Raw genomic sequence first — 26963 nt, 5'->3', positions numbered from 1 at the left:
TCGCTGCAGGCCTGTGGCTATTCTACTGGATGTGTCTTTGCTGTGTACAGCGCAGCGCTTCTAGCAAAAGAAGGAGTCCACAAATGTTTGGGCGTGTCACCTCTAAAACTTTTCTTCTGCCAGAGAAGATCAGGTAAAGACATATGGGTATTTCTGGAAGCATGAAGCTTCTTCTGGAGCATGGAGCTTTACAGCAAGCTGTGGATGAATCTGCTCCATTCCGGCAATTACAGAGGTGGCTCTGCCTGGCCTCTTGCGGTACCAGGTTCACACAGTCCACATACCATAGGCAAGGACGGAAGCCTCCTCAATCCCAGAGTTCCCTTCCCCCAATCGGCAAACACTATTATTAAATTCTTCCAGAGATGTAAGTAAATGTGTATGAAGATAGCTCCCCTGACCCCTTTCAACAAACGACAGCATACTTGACACATAGCTCTGCGCACGAAGTCACACATTCAGTGTGCCCAGACCCTTCCATAGTAGCTCAGGAGGTCCCCTTTTTACCGCTGTGGCGCAGGATCCTCACGTGGTGATACCGTCATCCATTTAGCTGTTGCCCTGTGGGTGGACTTTCAGATTGTCTCCCACCTTTTACTTATGAAACAAAGCAACCTTTGTGCACATGCAGTTTTCCACATGAAAATGCACATTTTCCAAGTTCTGTTTCTCTCCCTACTTTACAACCTCTTCTGCTATGTGTCCTTGATGTCTAGAAGAAGTAGTTTATTTTCCTAGAATCTTTTTTCCATTTACTCCTATTTTAAGAGTCTTAAATATTATTCAATGTAAACATAAAATAAATTGACTTGTCTGCCACTCTGGATTGTTAATTATGCTATTACCTCATTCCTACAGAGACCAGAATGGATGGCCTAGTGTATTAACCTCTGTTTTAAAGATGTTCTTCCAGGCAAGGAGAAAGAGATTATAAAAACAGGTGAAAGGTTAGGACTGGAGATGTAGATTGGATCGTGGGAAAAATTGACTTAATTCTCTAGCTTCTTGTATGTGCTGCATAAGATGCTGAGGGATATGGAAAAGAACACACACACACACACACACACACACACACACACACCCCCACCACCACCGCCGCCGCCGCCGCCGCCGCCGCCGCCGCCGCCGCCACCCTCCCCCTGATAAAGTGGGAGAGGTACAGTGCCCCTGTAAAAAAACGTGCTAGGAGCCAGAGCAAGATAAGGCTAATGCCAGGCAGTATGGGTGAACAGGTCCTTGAGGCAGGTGGTAGGATGAGAGTGATGAGAAAAGCCTTTGTGGAGCTGACTCCTCAAGGCTAAGGCATGTCTTCCTGAGAGAGCAGCACCCAGAGCCTGAGGTGGGGCGGCTGGCAGCTGAGGAGTGCAGGCAGCTGACTCTGTGGTGTGGAGTTGGATTACGGGCTTTGAAGTATGAGCTCAGGGCCCAGGGGATGCTAAGTGTTGGCCTTGAGCGCTGGCACCGGGAGCTCCTGTATCCGTGACTGGGACAAGGGGCTGCTCTGGTTCCCGAGCGGGAGTTCCTGAGTCGGCTGAGTGCGGTGTTGGGGACTTTACTGGCATGTGCAGAGTGGGGCCAGTGTGTGCGTGGACAGAAGGAGAAGAAAAGAAAGTTCCAGGGAGGGGAGGTCAGGTTGGGAGACCAGTGTTTCTAATGACCCTGTTCTAGACAGAGTGTGCTTGGGAATGGAGAGAGGGAGGAGCATTAAGATTTATTGATGAATTAGTTTCAGTTCGGCTTGACGTCAAAGAGAACACAGAGTAAAAGGTAAAATCATCATGCTGAGGCTGATACCCTGGAATACTGGCTGCCTGCGGGTGTAATGGAAATCTCAGAACGGGGTAACTCTGAAGGGGAAGGCTGTTAGTTCAATTTTATCATGTGAGGTTGAGTGAGATATTCAAATATAGATGTCTCAGGCATTTGTAAAGATGAGTGAATTAGGGATAAAAAAGCAGGAGGCATAGATTTGGGAGTTGTCTATAATTTTTTGGTTTTTGGAATCTCAGGATTGAAAAATAAAATATATAGAGAGAACCCAAGTACCCAGTTTCTAATCAGTGTCATAAAATTCTTCCTTGATGACAAGTATTTTGATGCCAAGTTTTTGTGGGTTTTGTGTTTTCTTTATAAATTGTGGTAGGTAGAATTCTAAAATGACCTCTGACATCCCCGTTTCCGGCAGTACCCTGCATCATCCCTGCGACGGTGGCTAGGGTGGTATTGACTCCCGTGATTAGGTTTTGCTGTGTAGCACAGTGGACTTGAAGACGAGAGTTGATCCCCAGTGGGCCTGACCTGATCCCATGAGCCCTTTAAATCTGGGTCTAGATGTCAGAGACTGAGGAAGTCAGAATTGGAAGCAGGAAAGGGATTTATGTAATGTTGCTGGTTCACAGTTGGAAGAGGCCACAGGGCAAGGTATGGGGCAGCATCTAGGAGCTCAGAGTGGACCCCGGCCAACAGCCAGCAAGGAAATAGAGACCTCAGTCATAAAGCCGAAAGGACCTGAATTCTGCCAACAAGAAAATGAGCTTAGAATGGGGTTTTTCTCCAGAGTCTCCAGGGGAGAACTAAGCCCAGCCATACCTTGATTTCAGCTTTGTGAGCAGAGGACTCAGTTAAAGCGAGCAAGGGACTTCTCTGGCAGTCCAGTAGTTAGGACTCTGTGCTTCCCCCGCAGGGGGCATGGGTTCAATCCCTGGTCGGGGAACTAAGATCCTGCATGCCATGCGGTGCAGCCACAAGAAAACAAACAAAAAAAACCAAGCAAGACTTCTGGCCTGCAGAACTACCAGCTGATAAGCCTGTGTGACTACAGTCCCCTGAGTTTGTGGAAGCTTGTTACACACGATAGAAAACTAACATACAGCTCGTGGACAGCGTTCACAGGGCACAGGTAGTGTGTGTTGTTACGTAAACCCACACGTTTACGAGAGTGGGACTATGTCAACATGAAGAGGTTAAAAAGCTGGCAAGAAACTCTGCTGCCGGCATCCCAGCACAGTGAAGGGTCATCTTCACTCTCCCTCCCTCTGGGAGCCCTCGCTGGCCCCTGCCCCTGGGTCTGGCTTCGTGCCCTTCTGACATACCTTATAGCACTTTGTCCTTCCTCCTTCCATGGCCTGTAGCGCACTCTGTTGTAACAGGTGATTCCCTGTCCACAACTAGCCCGTGTCTGTCTGAGTGCTTGTGCAGCAGCATCGAGCAGAGCACTTGTTGTTCATCAGTGTTTAAGTGAATGAAGGTGAGAAAGGCAGATGGTGATTGTAAGAACACGGTGATTCCAAAGCCAAATTAGAAATCGTAGGATGGTGATATCAGTGGTTATTAACAGAGTCAGAAGGAGTTGAGACGTCGAAAAGGTGGTTTTGTGAGGGAGATCTCACTCTTGAGTGCAGCTCATTTAGAGTGAAATAGTTCCAAACAAGATTTCGGAAATTAGGGTAAAAAGCAGGTCCTTGGTACCTCACATTGTCTTGCAGAGGTGAACATGCTCTGTGTCTTGATAGAAAATCGACGTGGTCACACACTCTAGACACAGGAAAGAAAGTCACATGTGGTCTTTTATGAAAAACTTAATAGTCTCCTTCTTGTTACTACCACTATTAAATATCTTTAAAGCCTATTATTGACTAAAAACATATATGCAATACTGTTTCTTGCTTAATGGTGGAAAAGGTCTGTTCTGTGAATATTTCTAAGCATCAGGAAAAGAATTCTGGACATGGTAAAAAAAAAATTAGAAAGAGATAGGGGGGTGGGATATGAAGTTTCCATTGAGTTTCTATTGTCTGCAGATGGAGGAGATAGGAACAACTTCTGCCAGAGGTTCCTTAGACCTTATTAGGAAAGTTGTATTAAACTCAAAATGATAATTTGTGTTAATTCATTTAATGCCTAGGAACTGACTAGTAGTGTGGTCTTTGTGACTAGGATACATTTTACGGGCAAGTGGAAATAAACTCTAGAAGTTGCCATTTATTACAGAGCCTAGATGCTTATTGTGTGAGGGCTTGTATGTGAAGAGGGCAATGCAGGGCATTGTAAAATGAAGAGGAACATGACCAGGACTCTTACTGTGTAGAAGCAGATGAGTGAGAGTGCTCTTCCTCTGTCCCTTTAGTCAGTATCATCACCAGACATTTTTCCAGGAGAGCTTTCTGCAAGGAATAGAGGAGAACAGCAGCCCCTAACAGACATGATTCGACTTCTGTGGGTGAGCTTTACACTAAACTGCATTGGCAAAGTTTCAAATTTATAATTAATGATAACCTGAATATACTACGTAAGGTTTTAAATAGATGTGAGACCACAAGTAGTTTCTTCAGGATTTTCTCAAGTTCTTAAGACACTTAATTCTCCCTCTTGACTTCCTCTTTGTCTTAGAAACTGCAATTTCCTTTGTAGGAACAACTTCTTGCTGGGCACCACTGTCTTCGGCCACTTCTGTCTTGGATGCCCTTTGTTTTCACCCAAAGTCATAACTGCATTGCAACACCAGGCCATTTCATCATCCTGTGTGTTGAGAAAGTCTAGCAGGAAATCACCAGTTGACTGTCCCCAGCACAAGCTTTGTGTTTCTTGGTTGCTGTGTCATGATAGGCAGTTATGAAGGGGATGCTTTGTAGAAAGAACTTCTTTTCTAGGGTATATTTAAGAGTCTCATCATCTGGGGAACAAAATACATGTGGAAAGAAAATATTTTCACCATAGTCTGAAGAAGATCCTGTTCAGGGCTGTTTTCCTGTGGTCATATTAAATTCACTCATATTTAACAGTGACTCTTTTGGTTTGTCTGTTTTTATGTTTTAAGGTATGTTATGTACACCCCCTGCCCCCTGCCATTATATGAGTGTCTTTTCCTTTAATAGAATGGAAGGTAATCTCTATTTGTTTTATCTCCCATTCTCTTCTGTTTTCTACACTTCAAGTCTGCTGCGTTCTGTTAATCTCATCTTCTCTACACAGGAGCTGATTTCACGATTATCTCCTGAAAAGGTGGTTTCCTAGATGTAACAATGGGTCAGAACAGAAATGGTTAGCCTATCCTATGAGTAGTATCTAAAAATTTGGTTGTGGTCTCCTGGAGGTCTTTTCGTGTGTTTGACATCTAATTTAGAAAGAAATCTGCTCTCCTCCCAAAGCAGAAGGAACCTCTTTAGTTTCCTTCTCTATTAACTGCAGAAGTGGTGCAAAGTTTATTTCCCCTTTGTTGCTGTTCAGATGGAACAGTTGCACCTAGGGCTCCCAACACTTAAGGAAAAGGTATATAGTGAAAAAAAATTGATTTCTGCTATTGTTATTTAGAGATCACATAAAGAGAAGTTTTCAGTGAGTGAAGTGGTCAGAACTTACTTATTTCATATTCTCTCACAGGAAATTTCTTTATGCCAATCTATACTCTTGGAGCCATACATACAAAAACCAGGTTAGGCTTTCAAGCTCACAGTCTCAAAGAAGGACAGACGTGTATACAAATAGTACATAGAAATAGAACTGGGTACAATATGTAGTGGTGGCAAAAAGAAAAGCCCTCTGTGGGTTAGGAAGAACTCCACTGTAGGTACAAGCTAAGCAATATGGGGACTGCTGGTGGTAGGCTGGCCATGGCGGGGGTGTGGGCGCTCACTCATAGTAGACGGCCGGGGTGGGGAGAAGGGTTTCGTGGATGCTGGATGCTGTAACAGAGTCTTCAGCATTGAATGAGAGTTTGCCAGGTAGACAAGAAGGAGCAGGGGCATTCCAAGTAAAATAAATAGTATATTAAAGGAAGAAAGAAAAGAATTCAGTAATTTGGTGTAGCTGAGTTAGGCTTTTTTATGAAAGAGCAATAGGAAATGAGCTTAGAGAATTAGGATCATGAGGGTATTGAATGCCAGACTATTTATTTGCCTTTTATTTATGTTTGCAAAAGACAGAACTTTTCATCCATCAAAACAAAACTCTCACCTTTCTTGACTGTACTTCCCCTGCAGCTTCTGCCTCATTTCCCAACTCCCGTGTAAAGCAGAACTCCTCGAGACGTGTCTTTATGTTTCTGTCTCTCATGCCTCTTCTCTGCCTCTGGTCCAGCTTCTGCCCCTGAGCACGGCGCTGTTCCCCACGGCCGCAGAGTTTCAGTCCCAAGGCGGACTCTTCACTCTCATCCCGCATGACTTGGCCGCAGCACTGGCCCTGCTGATCACTTGCTCCTCCTTAAAAACTACAATCAGAGGTTTTTTTAAAAGGGAAGAGAAAGAAAACCATTACAGTGTATGTACGTTGCCTCATAAAATCGTTGTTTCAGTTGTAGACATATATGTCTTGCCAATTGAAATTTGTGTTGTAGTCAAAAGTTTGAAATCATTTGCAAAATTAGAGCATGAGAGTTAAGAACGTGGACAGCATGGTTTCAGATGGGCCAGGTTGGTGTCCCAGTTGTCATTATTCTACCTAGAAGCAACTTAACCTCTTCGGGCCTTCTCTGAGAAAGAATAGGAATAACTATCTCATAGGCATATAGCAAGGATCAAAAGAGATCATGAAAATAAAGCCTCTGGGTTGTCTTCCAAAGAAGCCAAAAAAGATCGGGAGAGCTCCTAAATAGATGGCTCGGTTAGAAGTGCTTTGCCTAGAGCTTTCTGGGATGTGGTGGTCGTATTTTTATCCCAGCTGCTTGTATCGTTTGCCCTCTGGCTCTGCCGTGCTGACCACGGGACAACTCCCCACGGATGGAGGGCTCCGTATTCCTTCATATTTCTGCCTCCTGCTGTTGTCTTTGCTTAGAGTTCACTCTTCTTTCCCAACTCCATCCCTGCCTGTGAAGTATCTACTCAACTTCAACTCACCTCTTCTGGGAAGACTTTCCCATCAACCTTCCTTGCCCATAAACTTGAGCCCTCGCTCCCTGTGAATCCTCCCATGACCCACATCTACTATAACGCCTATCACTCTTTATGTTACTAATGTTTGCCTTTCTGTTCCTTCTTCTATATTGCAAGTTTCTTGAGGCCAAGAAAAATGGTTTATTTATCCTTTGTCCCCAGCCTAGAACAATGCCTGGTACATGTTATTAATGTTTGTTGAGTGAGTAGGGATAGGAAGGCTTGTAATTTGCTAAGGCAGTGCTGGCCGTTGGGATAAGTAAGATAATATTACTATTTCTATTCCTAAGACTCTTTTTTTTTTTTTAAAGGAGTTCTCATTAGCTACACTCTTTATTTTTTATTTTTATTTTTATTTTTGGCTGTGTTGGGTCTTCGTTGCTGTGCACGGGCTTTCTCTAGTTGCAGCAAGCGGGGGCTACTCCTCGTTGCGGTGCATGGGCTTCTGATTGCGGTGGCTTCTCTTTGTTGCAGAGCACAGGCTCTAGGCGTGAGGGCTTCAGTAGTTGTAGCACGCGGGCTCAGTAGTTGTGGCTCGCGGGCTCTAGAGCACAGACTCAGTAGTTGTGGTGCACGGGCCTAGTTGCTCTGCGGCATGTGGGATCTTCCCAGACCAGGGCTCGAACCCGTGTCCCCTGCATTGGCAGGCGGATTCTTAACCACTGCGCCACCAGGGAAGCCCTATTCCTAAGAATCTTATAGTGCTTTTTATATTTCTTCATTTAATTCTCAAGGTAACATTGTGAAGTAGGTATTATTATTCCTCTTTTATAGTTTGAGATATTGAGGCTCAGAATGGTTAAAAAACTTGTCCAGGTTATACCACTAGCAGATACCGAAGCTAGAATTTACAACCGGGTCTCTCTGATTCAAGTGCCAATTTTTTTTCTGCTGCATCAATGTAAAGATGTCTTGTTCATATTTGTATTTCCCATATTGCCTAGAGCATTTCTTTGTATGTATGTGACAGTGAATTAAAATTTTTAAACTGAGTTAGTGTCAAAAGTGAGCCATTTTGTGCCAGGAACAATAATTTTCCAAATCATATGTGATTTGAAAGAATTAACACAATGTCTAAAATTATTAGCTGGTGCTAGGTACTATGCTATGCACAAAGGAGATGAAAAGGAAGAGGTACAATGGCTAGAATTGGAATAAGGGTCTTCAAGAATGTATTCATTAATTATCAAGCTCTAGTGACCTAACTATGGAAAATGGAGGTAAACATGACAATATTCAGATCACTGCTATGGAATGTATTCCTGAAATGGTATTATAAAACTTGATTAAAAATCTGCAGCTCATCAGAAAAAGAGTATTTCAAGTAGTATTTCAGATAGTGCTGCTGCTTTTAAAGATAAATGAAGAAGATCGCAACCTTCTCATAATCAAAAGGCTTAATTTAAAAAAATCATGTTTGTTAAAAATTCCATAGACTGAAGGGTTTGGCCAAGATGGTGGAGTAGGAAGATCCTGAGCTCACGTCCTCCCACAGGCACTCCAACATTACAACTGTTTACAGAGCAGCTATCGATGAGGGCCATCTAAAGACTAGTGGAAAAGATTTTTCACAGCTAAAGATAGTAGAGAGAGAACCACACAGGACTGGTAGGAGGGGCGGAGTCCTGGTAATTTTTCACAGCTAAAGATGATAGAGATAGAACCACACAGGACTGGCAGGAGGGGCGGAGTCCTGGTAGAGATAGAACCACACAGGACTGGCAGGAGGGGCGGAGTCCTGGTAATTTTTCACAGCTAAAGATGATAGAGATAGAACCACACAGGACTGGCAGGAGGGGCGGAGCCCTGGTAGAGATGGAACCACACAGGACTGGCAGGAGGGGCGGAGCCCTGGTAGAGATAGAACCACACAGGACTGGCAGGAGGGGCGGAGCCCTGGTAGAGATAGAACCACACAGGACTGGCAGGAGGGGCATAGTCCTGGTATAGTCAAGCCCCGCAGCCCTGGGAGGGCAGCCACACTCAGGAGGAGAATCACAGTTGCAGAGGTTCTCCTCGAGGAGCTCCCCAGCTGGGGGTCCTGTGCCAAGAAGGCAAGTCCCCAGAGCGCCTGTCTTTGAGGGACAGTGGGGCTTACTTTTGGGAGAGCCAGAGGGCCGTAGGAAACGGAGACTCTGCTCTTTAAGGGCACACACAAAATCTCTCGTGCTCTGAGACCCAGTGCAGGGGCAGTAAGTTGAAAGGAGCCTGGGTCAGACCCACTTGCTGATATTGGAGAGCCTCCTGTAGAGGCAAGAGGCAACTGGGATTCCTCCTGGGAACACAGATGCTGGTGGCAGCCATTTTGGGGAGTGCATTCTCCCATGAGGACACTTGGTGCTGGCAAGGGCCATTTTGGAATCTTCCCTTTAGCCCATCAGTGCCAGAGGCTTACCCACCCATGAACCTGTCAGCACAAGCCCTGGGACCAAGCAGCAAGCTGCATGAGGACCCAGTCCTGTCCACCAGCAAGCCCAGGACTTGGCCTCACCCACTAGTGGGCTAGCACCAGCCCCAGGGCTCCTGGGGCCTGCAGTCAGCCTCCTGGGACCCAACCCCACCCACCAGGGAGCTGGCAGCAGCCCCAGGGCCCCCCAGGCCATGCAGCCAGTCATGCCAGGACCCAGCCCCAGCTACCAGGATGCTGGCAGCCACTGCCAGTGCAGGACCTGGCAGCCAGCTGGGCCAGGGACCAGCTCCACCTACCAGTGTGCCCACAGTATTCACCTGCCATAACAGAAGGGCCCACACAGCTCACATAGGGGCCACCTCTAGAGCATATAGCTCTGGTGACCGGAGGAGGTGTGTGCAGGGCCCCCCCACAGGACATCTTCAACCTAAGGCCACTCATCCAAGATCAGGAAGCCTAACCAGCCTCTCTACTTAATACAAAGAAATAAAGAAAGAGAATTAGGCAAAATGAGAAGACAAAGGAAAATGTTCCAAACGAAGGAACCTCAGAAGAACTTAATGAAGTGGAGATAAGCAATCTACCCAGTTAAGAGTTAAAGGTAATGATTATAAAGATGCTTACGGAACTGAGGAGAAGAAGGGTTGGACACAGTGAGTTTAACAAAGAGTTAGAAAATTTAAGGGAGACCAAGCAGAGTTGAAGAATGTAATAACTGAAATAAAAAATAGGCCAGAAGGAATCAACAGTAGATGATAGGGTACAGAGGAATGGATCAGAGAACTGGAAGACAGAGCAGTGGAAATCACTCAAGCTGAACAGAAAACAAAATTTAAGTGAGGACAGTTGAAGAGACCTCTGGAACAACATCCAGTGTACTAACGTTTGCATCATAGGGGTTCTAGAAGAAGAGAGAGAACTTATTTGAAGAAATAGTAGCTGAAAACCCTCTTAACCTGGGAAAGGGAAGAGACATCTAGGTCCAGGAAGCACAGAGTCCCAAACAAGATGAAACCAAAGAGGTCCACACTATAACCCGTAACAATTAAAATGACAAAAAAATAAAGATGGAGAATATTAAAATCAGCAAGTGAAAAGTAACTAGTATGTACAAAGGAACTCCCATAAGGTTGTAAGTTGAGTTTCAGCATAAATTTGCAGGCCAGAGGGGAATGGCACGTATAATTCAAAGTGATCAAAGGAAAAAACCTGACAACCAAGAGTACTCTACCCAGGAAGGTTTTCGTTGAGATTTGAAGGAAAGGCAAAGAGTTTTACAGACAAGCAAAAGCTAATAGAATTCAGTACCACGAAAACAGTTTTACAAGAAATATTAAAGGTACTTCTCTAAGCAAAAAAAGAAAGGCCACAACTAAAAATATGAAAATTATGAAAAGAAAAAAATAAAAAAAGATATAAACTGGCCCACTTTGAATATATTTCCAAATTGTTTGGATTTAATTATTTTGCCTTGTTTGTGCAGTTTTGAAGTCTAAGTGTCTAAGTTCTCTTTTGTTTTCCTTCTTTTTATGTCTGTCCAGCAGAAAGAGGATGTTTTCCTGTTTGTCTCCACCTTGGGCCTCTTTGTGATAGTTTACTTTTAGATGCTGTCCTCATTTTTAGCTGAGATTTAATCTTCTGATTTGTTGTGGACAACTCAGCTTCCGATTGTTCCTAATTTAATCAAGGAGACAAGAAAGCCCATTTAAACAATAGACAACGCCTAATTTTAATAGATATGGCCAGGTGGATTTGTAGCTAAAACTGGTAGAAAGTTCGCAAGGTGTGTAATTCTCTATTTTGCTTTGTCTAGTTTAGAAGTTGTATATTTTTCTTTCTTTTTTGCTTTGGTAAAATAGACCAAGACTTAATAGCTATTAAGAAAACAAACAAAAAATTTTTTAGCGGCCTTTAAGAAAATAGCTCTAATTGTTTTATCTTTTCAAGCTGTTATAAATTTCTTGTTTAGTTTCTTTTAGGATAGTTGTCATTAAATCAGTAAGTTGTGGATGATGAAGAAAGGAATTTTTATAGATTTGGGGCACTTACAAGTATGGTTAAGAACTTCACACTATAGAAAAGCTTTTTTGTTTGACCTCATTCGAGGTCATGTATTACCTGAATGGTTAAGGTTCATGTTAATGCTGGTCCAGTGTCTCAGAAGTTTGGATTAAATGTTTATAAGGTAGGACCCTTTCTATAAAAAAGCTCACTTCAAAACCTCTCAGGGATTTTTACGGGCTTTAATTTTGTTAGGCATACTTTGAGATATTCGTTGAGCAATACTGAATCCAGTTATTGGCTAAATTAAATGTTCTAAACTTTGATTGTAAGAACCAGTTGCAGGAAGTTACATGAGGATTCCACAGGAAAAAGATGATCTGTTGCTGGCTCTGAAGATGGGGGAGGCCATGTGGAAAGTCATGTAGGCTGGCAGCAGCCCCCAGCTGACTGCCAGCAAAAATTCAGGGACCTCAGTCCAAAAACTGCAAGGAGCTGAATCTACCACAACCATGTAAGCTGGGAAGAGGACCCTGAGCTCCAAACGAGAAGCAGCCAGCCAGCATCTTGATTTACCCTTGGGGGACTCTGAGTAGAGAACTCAGCCTGCCATTCCTGGACTCTCTAAGTTGGTGGTGATTTGTTACGACACAGTAGAAAACCCAGTGTAGGGGTATGTCAGCCAGTCTAGGGATGCCCAGTGCCAGTGAGCCAGCTTACCCTTGGATTTTCTCTTCATAACTTTTGGTATTATACTGAGGTCAGAGTGGGTATCAGCAAATACTAATTGAATTTTAAAATTTATTTCTACTTCTAATTTAGGTGATTTGAGTTTTACTTTTATAATAGCATATTAAGGTACATTGAGTGATGAGGAAAGAATTTTGATATTCTCCTTTGTTTACTTTTTGTTTTATTATGTTTTTAATCCGTGGTTGTCTTTACCTAGAAAAGAAATTGAGGAAAAACATTTTTATTGAAGCTCAGTTCTGGAATGGGATTGGCAAACTGTAGCTTGCAGGCGACGTCAAGCCCCTTACCTGTCTTTGCAAATGAAGATTGATTGGAACGCAGCCACCCTCACTGGCTTATGTGTTGTCTGTGGTGGTTCTCTAAGTCTTGAATATACGTTATTAAAAGAAATATATCCAGGGGACTTCCCTGGCGGTCCAGTGGTTAAGACTCCACTCTTCCAACGCAGAGGACGCACATTTGATCCCTCATCAGGGAACTAAGATCCCACATGCCACACGGTACAGCCAAAAAAAAAAAAAAAAAAAAAAAAAAAAAATCCAGCCACATCTGATTACCAGGATTGTGTAGACTAGTTTGTACCTCTCACCCTCTCACTCTACTCAAATAATGGAAAGTGTATTAAAATTAATAAAATTCTATAAACTCTGTGTGTCTGGAGTCCTAATTAGGACCATCCCCAGATTTAGTGATTTGTTGGGAGGAATCATTGGGCTTGGAAGTTGTTATACTTGAGGCTAAGGTTTATTACAGCAAATGATACCAAGCACAGTCCACAGGGGAAAGGTGTGTCAGGAGCATTTGGGGGAACCAGCCATGAGCTTCCAAGAGTGCTCACCCAGAGGTTGCACAGGACACGCTTAGTCCTCGAGCAATGACTGCAGCAGCACATGTAGAGTGTCGTAAGCTCACTGGTTCCTGGTGGGGTTTGGTCATGCTGGTAACCATGCTTGGTGACTGACTGTAGTGACCAAACCCAGTCTCCCACAGAAGGAAAGCAGTGCTCACCATAAATTACATGATTTGCAGAGACCGTCTAGACAGAATAGGACAGTGTGGCCAAGGTACTGAGTGTGCAAAATACTTCTATCAATTTGAATATTCCAAGAGATCAGTTCTCAAGTGCCAGTCAAGGGCCAGTGAGGAAAGCAGCCCTTCTGAGTGCACGTGGTTGGTTCAGCTCAACCGCTGAGTTAACACTCCTGAACACTCCATAGTAAGTGTTCAGAAACATAACACAAAATTTTTGCTGGTTGTCAGTGTTCTGCTATACAGTGTTTTATATATATAGTTTCATGTATATATAAAATATTCTGGTAGTTCAACTATATTTCAGATATGTTCTTTTAGTGAATTGATTATTTTGTCAGCATTATCTTTATTTTTCAAGTAAGAAAATCTACATGACTTCGTGAATCAAGCCCAGCATAACTTTATAGTATCATGGGTCTTTAAAACTTCACCAAGATAAACATTGTTTTGTTTGAATTTACAGTTTAAACCAAGTATCTTCTTAAGAGTGGACTACTTTGTTGTTTCTAGCTTTTAGAGACTGAAACAACCTGGCACTTCTTTTTCATAGTTCATGTTCTTGCATAAATGTTAAAGAGTAATCATTTTCAGAGCTGACTTATCTCCATAATATTGTGTTAGCTCATTGTGGTCAATAAAATTCCCAACAGTATGTTAAACATTATCTTTTAGTTATTGAAGTAATGATGAAATGAGCATTATAAAACATTACACCTTTTAAAATCCTTGATATTAATATGAAGTGCTTGCTGTATCACCTTTATTGACCCTCATGTTATGGAAAAATACACAGGACAAATTTCTTCTTTAGAGAGAATTCATTTTGCCTCTCTGCACTTCAGTAGCTGTTGAAGTTAAATATGTAGACATATATATGTATGTGTATCTGTGTGTGTGTATATATGTTTTCCTCTATTCTTTTGGCTGGCATTATTTTCTAGACACGGGCTGGTGTATGTGTTTAGAATCCTGTGTGGATAGTGGGGATTCCTGAGATTATTCACTTACCTTGTTGTGTGACTCTGGACGACTACATATAAATCATTTTATCTTCCTCTGTTTCAGTTTACCTAGTTTGCCCTCTTTCACCATGTTTTATAAGATATGGTCAGATGCTACCTGCCTGAAGTCTGATTGGGACCTTTTCAGCTAACCTCTGAAATAATTGCTTTTAATTAATTAATTTATTTATTTATTTATTTTTGGCTGCATTGGGTCTTCATTGCTGCGCGCAGGCTTTCTCTAGTTGTGGCGAGTTGGGGCTACTCTTTGTTGCGGTGCGCGGGCTTCTCATTGTGGTGGCTTCTCTTGTTGCGGAGCATGGGCTTTAGGTGCACGGGCTTCAGTAGTTGCAGCACGTGGGCTCAGTAGTTGTGGCTTGTGGGCTCTAGAGCGCAGGCTCAGTAGTTGTGGTGCATGGGCTTAGTTGCTCTGCAGCATGTGGGATCTTGCCAGACCAGGGCTCGAACCCGTGTCCCCTGCATTGGTAGGCGGATTCTTAACCACTGCGCCACCAGGGAAGTCCCTAAAATAATTGCTTTTAGATTTTCTTTACAGTGAGTGTTTTTGGCTTCAGTGGATTGTGAACAAGTAGCTAGATACAAATGTCTAAAGAGCAGAATCTATATTTTATTAATCTTTATAGTCCTCCTGTTGTCCAGCACTGAGCCTTGCTGTTTCCTAGTTTCAAACCCAAAGCAAACAAGGAGTTTGTGACTTTGATAGTCAATCAGAAATGCAGCTAGGAGCAGATTTGGGTATCACAGGTTTGAGACCAGCCAGCAACCTTGTTAATGGTGGGAAAGGAAACCCATCTGGCATATGCAGAACTGCATACCTCAAAGTCCAAAATAATGGTTATCCACGAGAATAATTGTGAGTTGTCAAGAAAATATTAAACTCTCTTCAGCATATGGTATTTCAGAAGATGGAAGTAGAAGAAATTATGGAAAACTACAACCTTCTCCTAGAGATCACAGTATGGAAGGATGTATTAAAGGCTCCTGAGAAATCTCAGCACTTAATTTTATTCAACCATGTTTATTCAAATTGTTTTGACTGTGGAACTCCCTTTTCTCTGAATGCCTGTTAACACCTCCTGGAACCCATGTTTGGAGGGTACACCTTAGGCCCTGTGAGGCTGTGTAGTTGCTTTTCAGTGTTCTTGCTTTTGTTTATTCCCTTGTTCCTTAGGGCACTTACCTGGCTTGTTTCCTTTGAAGCCTTCTTTCTACCTTCTCTAGGCTCCTCCCTCCATTTCTTCCATCCCATCTCCCCACCCCCCCACCCCATTCTGCATTGTGTAGGATTTTATTTTGTTTTAGTTTAGTTTAGTTTTTTTAAATTGAAGTGTGGTTGCTGTTCAATATTATATAAGTTACAGGTATACGATGTAGTGATTCACAATTTTTAAACGGTATACTCCATTTATAGTTATCATAAAATATTGGCTATATTCCCCGTGTTTACAGTATATCCCTATAGCTTATTTTATACCTAATAGTTTGTGTAGGATTTTAATTCTTTGCCTTGAATAAAAGCAAAGCCTGACTCATAACCAGCAACAACCTGTGTCTTGCCTCTGGTTCTGTTTGCACAAATGAACAGATTAATCTTTTTGAGTATGCTGTCCTTTTTGCTTCTCTGTTAATTTTGAGGCCCCAGTTTTGAGTGTAGGTTTGAGTTGGATGCCCTTAGCCTCCAGCTGACCAGGGATACGTGTGCCACCCCTGCCTGGGTCTGCCAGAAGGCCGTGTTGCAGAAAGACGTGGGCTGTGTCTTTCTCTGAACATATTTGAAACAGAGAGAATGGTCAGACAGGTTGTGTCACAGACTGCACCCATATTCCAGTGATATACTGTCTTCCTTGGAGGAAGGGTGCTTTTCTTTGTTCTCCTGGAGTCACTCGCCAGGCCCTGTGGTCCTGGTTCTGGGCGGGTCTTTGCTGCGGGCTCCTCCTGGACCTGGGCCTGCAGGCGCTTCTCCACACTCAGCTGCTGCTCAGTGAACTCTGACTGACCCCGCAGGTTCCTTCTTGAGTGCCGCGGTTTCTCTCTCTTGCTCTTTGTCTTAGGGTGAGCCTTTGCCCTGCTGTTTCTCGTTTCCTCCTTGGGCTCCTCAGAGCAGGCACTTTGGATGCTGAGATGAGGTGGAGTGGTGCTTTTGTGAACCCATGTCGGTATTCTGTTGTTCTCACTGGGCTGGAATTGGAGGTTGGAAGCATTTGGTTTGGGGAAGGCAAGCCAAGTGGTTTACAGAGGTGTAACCATGGGTGTAGCTTGTTAAACCTGTTTACCTCCGAAAATATTTTTTTTTCTTGAATGTGTGAGAAAATCTGTAGCTTTTGTTTCCCTCTTACTAGCTGGCAGTGATTTTCATGGATAAAGTTTCAGTCACAGAAAGCTCACCAAGTAAACAGTGAAAGTGTATCTCCTATCAGTAGTTTAAGACTCTGTTGTCTAGAATTTTGTTGCTTTTATTGATTTTTAATCCCAGAAGAAAATAAAATACTGTTAGGAGCTGGGATTCTGATACACTCCTTCCATTCTTGGTGGTTTTGCTGTCCTTTTTCACACAACCAGTGTAGTTCTTGATAAATAGCCAGTGAACAGCCCATTGTTAATTAAGGAGTGTGTGTGTGTTACGATTCCACGGGAATTTAAAGACCACGTGGATAAGGAGTCTGGTGTCCCAACCCCACCCCCAGTATATCCACTGTACCCAGAATGATTTCTGATATTGATACATAGCAGCATTCAACCACTTTGTTAAACGAATGAATTCCATTTTATAATTGAGTGGAAATGAGAGCATTTGCTACCTAAATTTGTTGGCTTATCAGCTACCAGTACTCTTCATTCTCCTTAATTTTTAAGAGCGGTCTTGGTTTTGGCGGTGTTACTTGTCACGGCTGCCATGGCGTATCTTCTTCAGCATATTTGCTGTTGCCCCCACCTTCTAACCTTCTTAAAAACATTCAGTGGTGGTTGTTAGATTTAAAAGCTTCTCAGCAGGCAGGACTTTATACTTCTCTTGTTCTTTCCTTAAAATTCTCCTGACTGTTCTCATTTGTACTGAGTTGAAGAAAGGGAGGCTGAACCCGGATAAACATGGTGAACTGGTCATAGCCTGGCCCTCGCTGATCCTCCCAGGGCAGGTCTGGGCTGGCCGGTAATTGGGTGGGAAGCCTCGGAGAGCAGAGGCAGTGCTGTCGGGTGTGGCCCTGCCAGTTTGCAGGGCTAGCAGGCGCACAAGGTGCTTCCCTGGCCCCGCTGGGGACGCCTTCTTGTGTGGGCTGAGACCAGGGCTCGAGGCTTGTGTTTTTGTTTGAGCTGTTTTCTGTCCTGTAATTGGTTATCTCAAGGAATGATTTTAGTTTAGTTACCATCTTCCTTTTGTTTTACCAGCTGGGTGAGTATTTAGCTACAAAGGCGTCATCTGAAAATGAAGAGGTTATCATTTATTATTGATACTCCACTGTTGCTCTTGGTGTGACCTTTCTATAAAGTTTAGAATTAAAAGCTTTAATTAATGAAAGTTAGAGTGGTGTTTCATCTGGCTGATTGGTTTCATTTGCTTTACCCCATAGGGTCGGCTTAATCTTGTAGTTAACTTCCTTTTTTTTTCATATTTTATTTATTTATTTTTAATTAATTAATTAATTTATTTATTTATTTACGGCTGCGTTGGGTCTTCGTTTCTGTGCAAAGGCTTTCTCCAGTTGCGGAGAGCGGGGGCCACTCTTCATCGCGGTGCGCGGGCCTCTCACTGTCGCGGTGGCCTCTCTCGTTGTGGAGCACAGGCTCCAGATGCGCAGGCTCAGTAGTTGTGGCTCACGGGCTTAGTTGCTCCGCGGCACGTGGGATCTTCCCAGATCAGGGCTCGAACCCGTGTGCCCTGCATTGGCAGGCAGATTCTTAACCACTGTGCCACCAGGGAAGCCCTCGCAGTTAACTTCTTAACTTTGTTAGTGGATGCAATTTTTATCCAGGAGGACTCTACACATGTATACTTTTATACATGGATTTAGGTAAAGATTTGATTTATAGGAATTAGGACGCTTCAGTTCAGGGGTAGCTCTTTACTTACAAAACTCTTCCCTGAACATTTCATGAAGAAATTTGTAGATGGGATTACAGGAAGTAACTTTAGCTTAAAGAGTTATCAGATGAATTGCATAGAACATTATGCTAATTAATTTTTTAAATTAAAAATTTATGATACTTATTTAAAATCTGTTTTTTAAAGAAAAAGACAGTGATATTGTTGAATATCCACCTATTTAGAAAATTGTAGAATTTTTTTATTCCTGGTTTTCCAGCTGATTACAGCTCACATTTTATCCTTGTGAGCTGTGTGCTTCCCATTTTATCCTTGCTCTCCCCATCGCTCAGATGTTGTATGCACTGCCAGATAACTGGCAGATTTTAAGGGAGAGACAGTGGGGTCTTTTTATCATCTTGGCTGCACGGTATTATAGATTATTAAAATAAAGAATCCCTAAAAGTAATGGAAGTCATGGAGCCATTGTGATTCCTACCATACAGTCTGTGGGAGGTTGTCTACGATGAGGTGGAAGTCATAAATGCACCTTAACTGGGTTCAAGGAGCCTAGAAATTAGAGTGCTGGCGGCCAGCTTGTCCTCAAGCGTGTCCTCCATGAGGGCATCTTACAGGTCAATATCTTGGATTGTTTCTTCTCCAGTGACCTCTTTGCCAAGCAGCTGAATTTCCAGCCTCCTGTCAGGTGGCTCTCTGTGTCTGTGCTAGTCCTGTGATCATTTAAAACTCCCTGTATTCCAAAGAATTACCTTCTTTCCGCTGTTCTTTGCTCTTGAATGTGTCCTCTATTTCAATTGGTAGCACCACTATCTTGACTGTCATGAAATTTGGCCTTTCCTAGTGCATTACTTTAACCAACTGATTCTTTATCTGAAGTATTTTCAGTAGTGCTATTTGGTTACCAAACAGTTTTAGAGTAATAATTATTAAAGTAGTAGGCTGGAAATGAATTAACGCTTGCCAGTGTGCTGAATTACTTTCAGCACATTAAAATGCTATAGTAACTTAATTTGCTAGAGCACTTCATCAGTGGAGCTGGGAATGGAAACAAGTCTGAAGGCATGGACTTTATCACTGACCCAGAGCAGTCACTGGTACCAAGAAGCCACATTGGAAGGATGTGAGTGAATTTGCCCCAGTTCATCATTATTCCAAGAAATAAATTTAGAACCTATTTCCCATTGATGATGGGTCATTTGATTTATCTTTTTGTAAGAGAACGTGTGTGCTCTCCCTACACACACACCCAATCTGTAGGATTATGTTGTTATTGTCTCTTGCCTCCCAACGTGAACTCTAAACTTCCATTTGTCTAGACTTGTCTGTGTATCTTGAATATCCATGGTACTTTGCTACCTTATGTGCTTTCTTTTCTCTTTTCTCATCTTTATCTGTTAAGAATTTTTAAGAAATATCTCCTTTATTTGATTTCAGGGTCTTTATGGAACTGTGTCTCATTAAATTTTCTCTCTTGCGTAACACCTTACACGTAGTGCATACTTAACACATATTTGTTTAATGGAACATTTTCTGTACTTGGAGATATTTAGCAGATAGTTAATTTTCTTAAATGCAAGTAACAGAAAACAAACGTAGCTAGTTTAAGAGGAAAAGTAAATTTTTTGGAATCATGCTAGTATATCCTGAGGAATCTAAGGTAAAGCTGAAGGGTGAATTGGGCCTCAGGGAGATCTGGGAACCTCACTAGCAGGAACTCACGGATCTTTCCTTTAGAGATTTGTCAGTAGTGTGTCTCAGCTTCTACCTCTCAGACTCTGTAACTCTCAATTCAAGATCATCTGCAGAATCTGCTTGCCTCAGATCTGGTCAGTTGCCTACCTAAGGCCAATCATAGTAGACACATGACTGTTCAGACATGGGAGGCCATCCCTGTGGCTGGCTATCCCCCGGTAGAAAAGCAGTTGTTCTCTGAAAGGAGGGGTCAGACATAAATTGTAACGGATGTCTCCTACAGTGGTATTTCTGACTTCTGGAAGCTGAGCCAGTATGGGTTTGGTAGATTGCAGGTGACTTCAGCTGTGGTCAGGTTAGGGCGTTGTCCTTGCCTTTGCTGACTGATTTCATAGGAACTACTTGCTCATGTCTTAATCTTGTCACTTGTGATACTTAATCACTAATTCAGGAGACTCCTAGTTCTGAAGTTCATTGGGTCAGAGGAGAGAAAAAGAGTCATAATACTAATAATTTTGTTATGTTTTAAACATTAGCAAATTATGATCATAGCTACATAGTCACTCTTTGGTTCTGTGAATTTGACCACTGCAGTATTTTTTCTACTGCAAAGGATCCTGATTTTCTCTTCTGTATTATTTCTGTAAATGGGCTGTACACCTGAAGAAAGTAATTGTATATGAAGATTTTCAGACGGCACCAGTTGGTTAGCTTTCCAAAGAAAGCAGGAGAAAATCAGTCTCTCCGTCTGTCTCTCTGTGTCTCTCTGTCTGTCCCTCTCTCTCTCTCTCTCTCTCTCTCTCTCTCTCTCTCTCTCTCTCTCTCTCTCTCTCTCTCTCTCTCTCTCTCGTATTTTGCTATGGCAGCCTGAGCAGACCAAAACAGAGGGCGGTGCTGAGAAGTGTGGTGCTGCTGTAACAAATATCTTAAAATGTGGAAGTGGCTTTGGAACTGGGTGTGGGTAGAGGCTGGGAGAGTTTCGAGGTGCACAGAAGCAAAAACCGGGATTGCTGTGAAGGGACAGCTAAAGATGATTCTGGTGACAACTGAGAAAGAAGAGAAATGATTATTTTTTTGATACATTTGGTTAAATAATATCATATTAATTTCATCTGTTTCTTTTTATTTTCTTAATATGGCTACTAGAAAATTTTAAATTACATAGCTTTCTTTCATTGGGCTGCACTGAAATAGAGCTACATGTGTGAACATGGATAAATATAAAAAAAAGATAATATTGATGGAAAAGTAGGTCATTCAGAGCTGTGTTCACAGGATACCATTTAAAAATTTTATATAAAGTTTAAAAGCTTGACATGCATGGAAATAAGATGAACTAAAGAGTATTTTGAACTATTCTAATGGATATGCCTAAGTCTGGAAGAAATGGATAATTCAGTTTAAAATGTATTATAGTTTATTATTCCTAATTCCAGATAAGAAATAAAATCTAAACAAATCAGTTTCCATAGAAGTTATCAAAGACCTAGCTCCCTTTAAAAGTATCTGGCCCAGAGGGTCTCATAAGGAAATTCTACCATGTACTTAAAGGAGAATATTATTCCAGGGCTATTAAACTGTTCTAGAAAAAAAAAAAAAAAAAAAAAGTTTAAAAGCTTGCAAAATAATACTATATAGTATTTATGTGTGTGTGTGTGGTAGAAAAAGGATATTAACAGGCTGTTAATGAAATGCCAAATTCAGGAGAGAGTTACCTCTAGGAAGGAGGAAAACTAGACCAGGAAGAGAGAGATAGGAAATTACAACCACATCATTAAAAAAACTGAAGAAAAATTTGTATTGTGTTAATATTTGATGAAGGGTGATTGGGTAATGAAAACATGTATTTTTTATTTCTTATCCTTTTCCATGTGCTTAAATTATTTCATAATAAATAGTAAGTATCTCTAATTCTTGAAATGTTTCTAGTAGAATTTTTCCATTTAACTAAGCGATGGGAGAGCCAGTGAAGTAACTTGTGCAACTGCAAAACAATAAAATAGCTGCACTGTGATTCAGAACCAAGTCTTTCTTGGTCCAAAACTCATAGCCCTCCTTTCTAATTAATCAGATTCTACAGTATAAAGATAAAATGTAAACTGAAGCTTCTGAACCTGCGGGCTCCTCTGACCTGTCTTTGATTCTTCCCTTCTCCTCTCATCCCAGGTACATGCACCTCCGCATGCCTGCACACAGACACACCATGCACGTGCATTCATGCACACGTGTGCACATGTGCACACCATCTTTGTGAAAGAATGTGAGTTCCTTACTGTCAGGCTGGGGCTAAGACAGCTAGTGTCTGGTGAGCTGTAGTTTATCTCTGTGTCCACGTGAGGAAAGTTCTTCCACGTTCATCAGGATTTCAGGCTTGGGGGAGCAGTTCTAAAATAAAATATGCTGAAGTGTTGCCTCTTACTCTCTTTTGCTAAAGATATTTGTTATGGCCTTTTGCTTCCTGTTAGAAATTAGAAATGCCTACGTGAAGAATACATGGTTTCCTTTGCTGGCTAAGGCATTAGTTGTCGTTTTGATTGGCTGCTGAAGACATTATTTGTTGTGTTCCTCATTGTCCTTTACATCGAGATCCTCTTAGGAATCAAGAAAAAAAACTTTGCAGAAAATAAATACAAAATTTAAAACATTTATTAAATGCTTAATGTGTTAGATGTGATTATTTCTCCAAATTGAAGGTGAGGAAACAGGCATGGGAAAGTTAATTTAATTGCTTAAGATAACCTGCTGTTGAGGGCAGGGCTGAGCTTGAGATGATGTTGGGGTCATGTCTGTGCAATCTCTTTTTTTCTCAAATCCAATCCACTTTTCTGTCTCTTCTCATCTGAATACAGGTTTAATGTTGGTGATATTCGTAAGGTTCCAACCTGAACCTTCTCTTCTTACTTTTACATAACTTCCATGGACAGTCTTTTCTAACTCTCATACCTTCATGCACTGTTTCTGTTCTTATGATTCCTGAACTTGTATCTCCGTGTCATATCCCTTTCTTAAAGCTCCAGACCCATAGAGCCGCTGCCTCTTGGTCAGTTTTACCTCAACTATTTCATAGGCATTGCAATATTAACATATCAAAACCATATTTAGTATTAGTAACCATCCCTCTCCAGATATATTGGACATATAATATTTCCTGAATTCCCGTTCTTGATAAATGTACCTCTCTTGTTGCTCAAACCAGGTGCTTGGGGAGTCCTTTGCCTCTGCTTTCACTTTCATTTCTAACATCTGGGAGCCCTTAAGGATTGTTACATCTCATTCCTGTTTTCTTTCTAGTTCACTTCTCTCTACTCCCACTTCCCTCAACATCTTCTTTATCTCTTGCGTGGATTATGGAAGAGCCTTCTAGCTAGCTGCTTTCCCTCCTTGCCCATAGTAGAGTCCGTTCTTCAGACTGTCGTTTGGATGATCATTCCATATCAACATGTGACTTGGTCAGCCCCTGTTAAAACTGCCTGTGCCTCCCCCAGTGCCTCAGAACAAAGCTGCACGCCCTGCTCTGGTCTGCAGGGTGTTCCACAGCCCTCTCTCTTCTGCTGCCTGTAGGTTTTCCTGCATGTGCTCTGTTCTCTCTGGCCTCATACTTGTGGTCCTCCTGTTCCTAGCCCCGAATGTACTTCCTTCTCTCTCTGCCTCATAACCTACACTTAGCATTCAGCTTTAGGTGGCAGTTCTTTCCTTCTTCCCTTCTCCCTGTGCCCCACCTGGCTTTGTTTTCCTCTTGTTCCCGTGGAGCCTGAACAACACTTCGATTGCAATACTTCCACCACATTGTTTTATGACTATTTCATTTTGACCTCCCCATCCCCACAATGCCCTGTGCCCCCTTTGCTTCTGCACGTGAGTCCCCAGCACAGGCCACGTGTAGCTGGTTATTTGTTGACATTTTTCTAGGACAGTGGTTCTCAACTGGGGATGATTTCGTCCCCCAGAGGACACTTGGCAATGCCTGGAGACATCTGTGATAGTCACGATTGGTGGGGCAGTGCTAACACATCTAGTGGGTAGTGGCCAGGGGTGCTGCTAAACAGCCCGCAGTGCACAGGGCAGGACCCCACACGATCCAGCGTGAAGTGGCAGCAGCGCCGAGGCTGAGAAGCCCTGCTCTGGCGGGAAGCGCGGACCCTGAGAGCGCTAAAAGACAAGACGTTCCATCACAAAAAGATGAAATTAAACTTGGAGTTCTCAAGTAACATATAAAACTTTTCAGTGTTGAGGAACTTAATTTTCAGTGTAAACGACCCTGGTTCTTTTTGTGGCCTATTGTTAATATTTATTTGGAAGCTGTGTTTGGGGGGAAACGTGACCCCTGAGCTTATTAATGGGTTAGCAGTATTTAGTAATTAAACACTTTAGTAATGCAGTAATGTAGGCATGCAGCTGAGATCGTGGAAAGGATAGTGGAACTAAGCTCTTCTTTTGAGAATTTTTTTCATTTACTTTTTTGTATTTTAAATTCGCCTGGTAACAGGTGACTATCCAAGCTGGTTTTTGGAGGAGATGTGGGGATGGGTGATGTCCTTTTTAAGCTCTTAAAATGGTTTTAACTATAAAATCCTCAAACAAGGCCAAATGTGGTAAACCTTTTGCCTTGTGTGTAGATTAGGAAATGATGAAACCCGTAGTGCTAACCAACCTCCACACACACACACACGCACACACCCACACCCATGCACACACATATACCCACAAATGATAACCCTCATCCACTTGTATCCTCTTCACTTTTTCTAGCCAAGTGCCTGCTATAATGCCAGTGACACAGTCCATGCTGACCATCGGTAGAAAGGGCTCCTCATCAGGGTCCCCACAGCTACACTGTGAATTGACCGGGTACAGAATCCGTTCAGCTAAATGTACAGTTTACATTTAGTAAATTTAAAATTTAATGTAGGTATTAAATTAGGGGCTACTGATACACTGGAAAATTAGAATGTTGAAGGGTAGATTGTTGCTGACATTAGTACGGGACTGACTTGCAAAACCAAGTAATGGGAAAATAAAATACCTACCACACTTGAAAGTTTTAGCATGTGTCTGGGCAAAGACAGCAAACATTACAGAAGAATGTTTTGATTCTTTTCTCCAGGATTGGCTGTTGATATGACTTCTGTTTTATAATCCGGTTTTCAAAAAAAATTCTTATTTTTCTGGTAGTTCAGAAATTTGAGTAAAAGAAAGAATAGGAAATGTTAGGAAGAAGACTCAGTGATTCCTTCTTTAAATAGTTCCTGTTGACATTAGCAATTTTAAATTAGCCTCTTGAAAATATAATATTGTATTGGAATTGTGTGGGAAAAGTCCATTTTTCATCTTTATCATTGGAGACTTCTTTGGTAAATTAAGTGGTTTACACCTGAAGAGGCAATTTTCTTTATAGTTGGCTTTTAACAAATAGTGAATATTATTTACCCCATATTAAAATTCAAAATCAAAACAATACTTTTTTTCCAATAGGTGTTAGATTACAATGACTAATGGCCATTCAGGTTGGTGTTATGAGTTCAGTTTTTGAGACTGACATATGTGTGGTACATTTCTTTTAGTTTACTGACGGAAGATTGAGATATTTGTACTGAATTTGGTGGATTCTGTGAGATAGTGCCTGGCTTACAATTGATTTAATCTCTTGTCTTTGGGTATATGGCGTACTTAGTTTGGATTTTGTGTCAAAATAGAAGTTTAAGCTACAGATACTATATCTACAAAGTTATTTCAATGAATATAGTCATAAGGGAATAGAATAATAGGCATGTATAAATGTGAATTTGAATAAAGAGTTCTCCAAATTTAATTGCATTTCTCTTAATTTTTATTTTTTTCAGACAAATCCTACAGAAATTTTAGAGTATTCATCAGATAGTGAAAAAGATGATGAGTCGGAGAATGTCTTGTTCATTGATTCAGAATCCTCTCACAAATACCATGTGGATTTTGGATCAGATGGAAGACAGGTTATGGAGAGACTGATAAACCCGAGGGTAAAATCTACAGAGACCATTTTGCATACACCCCAGAAAGAGACAAAGCTTCCCAAGACTCCAGAAAATTCAGCAAAGAAGAAGAAGCTTTTAAGGTTAAATTACACCTTTTTAAATACTTTTTTAAAGTTTTTCTCTTTCTTAAAAAGCCCAAATACCTACAATGTTAATTTAAAAATACTTACTTACTTGGGAAGGAAGATTGACAGAATAGAATTATAATTCTGATAAGCAGTTACGGAGTCCTAATTTCTGGAGATTGTTTATGGAGTTGTTCATCCAAGTTGAGCTTTCACTGTTTCAGTCATAACCAGCTTATGTGACTGTTTTCCTTAATGGAGATTGGTTGCTTGGGTTTATCAAATTTTATTGAGCACCCGTGTTCCAAGTGCTATCTTAGACAATTAAGACGAGTAAATGACTGTTCCTGTTTTTGAGTTAATCATGTCCAAAAGAGGGAAATAGAAATATAGACTATTGAGATTACTTTTGTGATTGTGGTTGGCCAGGGACACACTTACAGATGCAACGACTTATGGGCAAGGATTCCTGGGCAAGAAACTGGCTGGTGTGTGTGTGAAGAACCGGAGGGGCCAGGCCATGGAGGGCCCAGCAAGACGTGTGCAGGGGCCTGGGCTGTGCCACGTGGGGGACGTGCCCCAACCCTGTGTTGTCATCATCTCTTCGCGTTTCACGTTAGAGCAGGACAGTGAGAACAAAACCCCAGTGAAAGTGAGAAGGAGAACTTGTGGGAAACAGTGCCACAAAAGCAGACTCAATGGACAGTTTCAAGGAAAAAGGAGTGTAGTAGAAAGTGTGAACGTGGCGATGAAGAACACGGTTTTAGATCCGTTTAGGGTATGTCTGCGTCAAGGAGGGCAAGTACGATGCACACCAAGGAGAGCCCAGTGACAGTGTTGGTGGACTGGTGGGGCAGGAGGTGAGGGGCTCGAGTTGTGGAGGTGGTGCTGTGACCCCTCTGCTGGAAGCAGGGGTTCAAGGCAGGAGGGGGTGGGGAGCTTAGGTTGCAAGTTTGATCAGGCTTGATTGGGATCCATTGTCTAAAGAGATCTCAGAGAAAAGGTGAGATGGATTTAGAGAATAATAGGGAAGACCCAGTGGAGGCAGAGAGGTTAGGAATAATTACTCTCA

At 42.1% G+C, this 26963-nt stretch overlaps 1 protein-coding gene across 2 annotated transcripts in view; it reads left to right on the top strand.

Annotated features, from left to right (window-relative positions):
* The window catches only part of SPIDR (scaffold protein involved in DNA repair), a 358082-nt gene that overhangs the window by 100062 nt on the left and 231057 nt on the right, over positions 1 to 26963 (top strand). For both annotated transcript variants that reach the window (XM_057532500.1, XM_057532499.1), the window contains one exon: positions 25656 to 25906. In XM_057532500.1, the coding sequence (XP_057388483.1) occupies positions 25656 to 25906 (251 nt within the window). The remainder of the gene's footprint in view (positions 1 to 25655; positions 25907 to 26963) is intronic.

Source organism: Balaenoptera acutorostrata, chromosome 17 (genome assembly GCF_949987535.1).
Source record: "Balaenoptera acutorostrata chromosome 17, mBalAcu1.1, whole genome shotgun sequence".
In the NCBI taxonomy this organism is placed as follows: domain Eukaryota; kingdom Metazoa; phylum Chordata; class Mammalia; order Artiodactyla; family Balaenopteridae; genus Balaenoptera; species Balaenoptera acutorostrata.
Note: the sequence above shows the minus strand (reverse complement) of the source record. Positions and strands in the feature narration are given on the sequence as shown.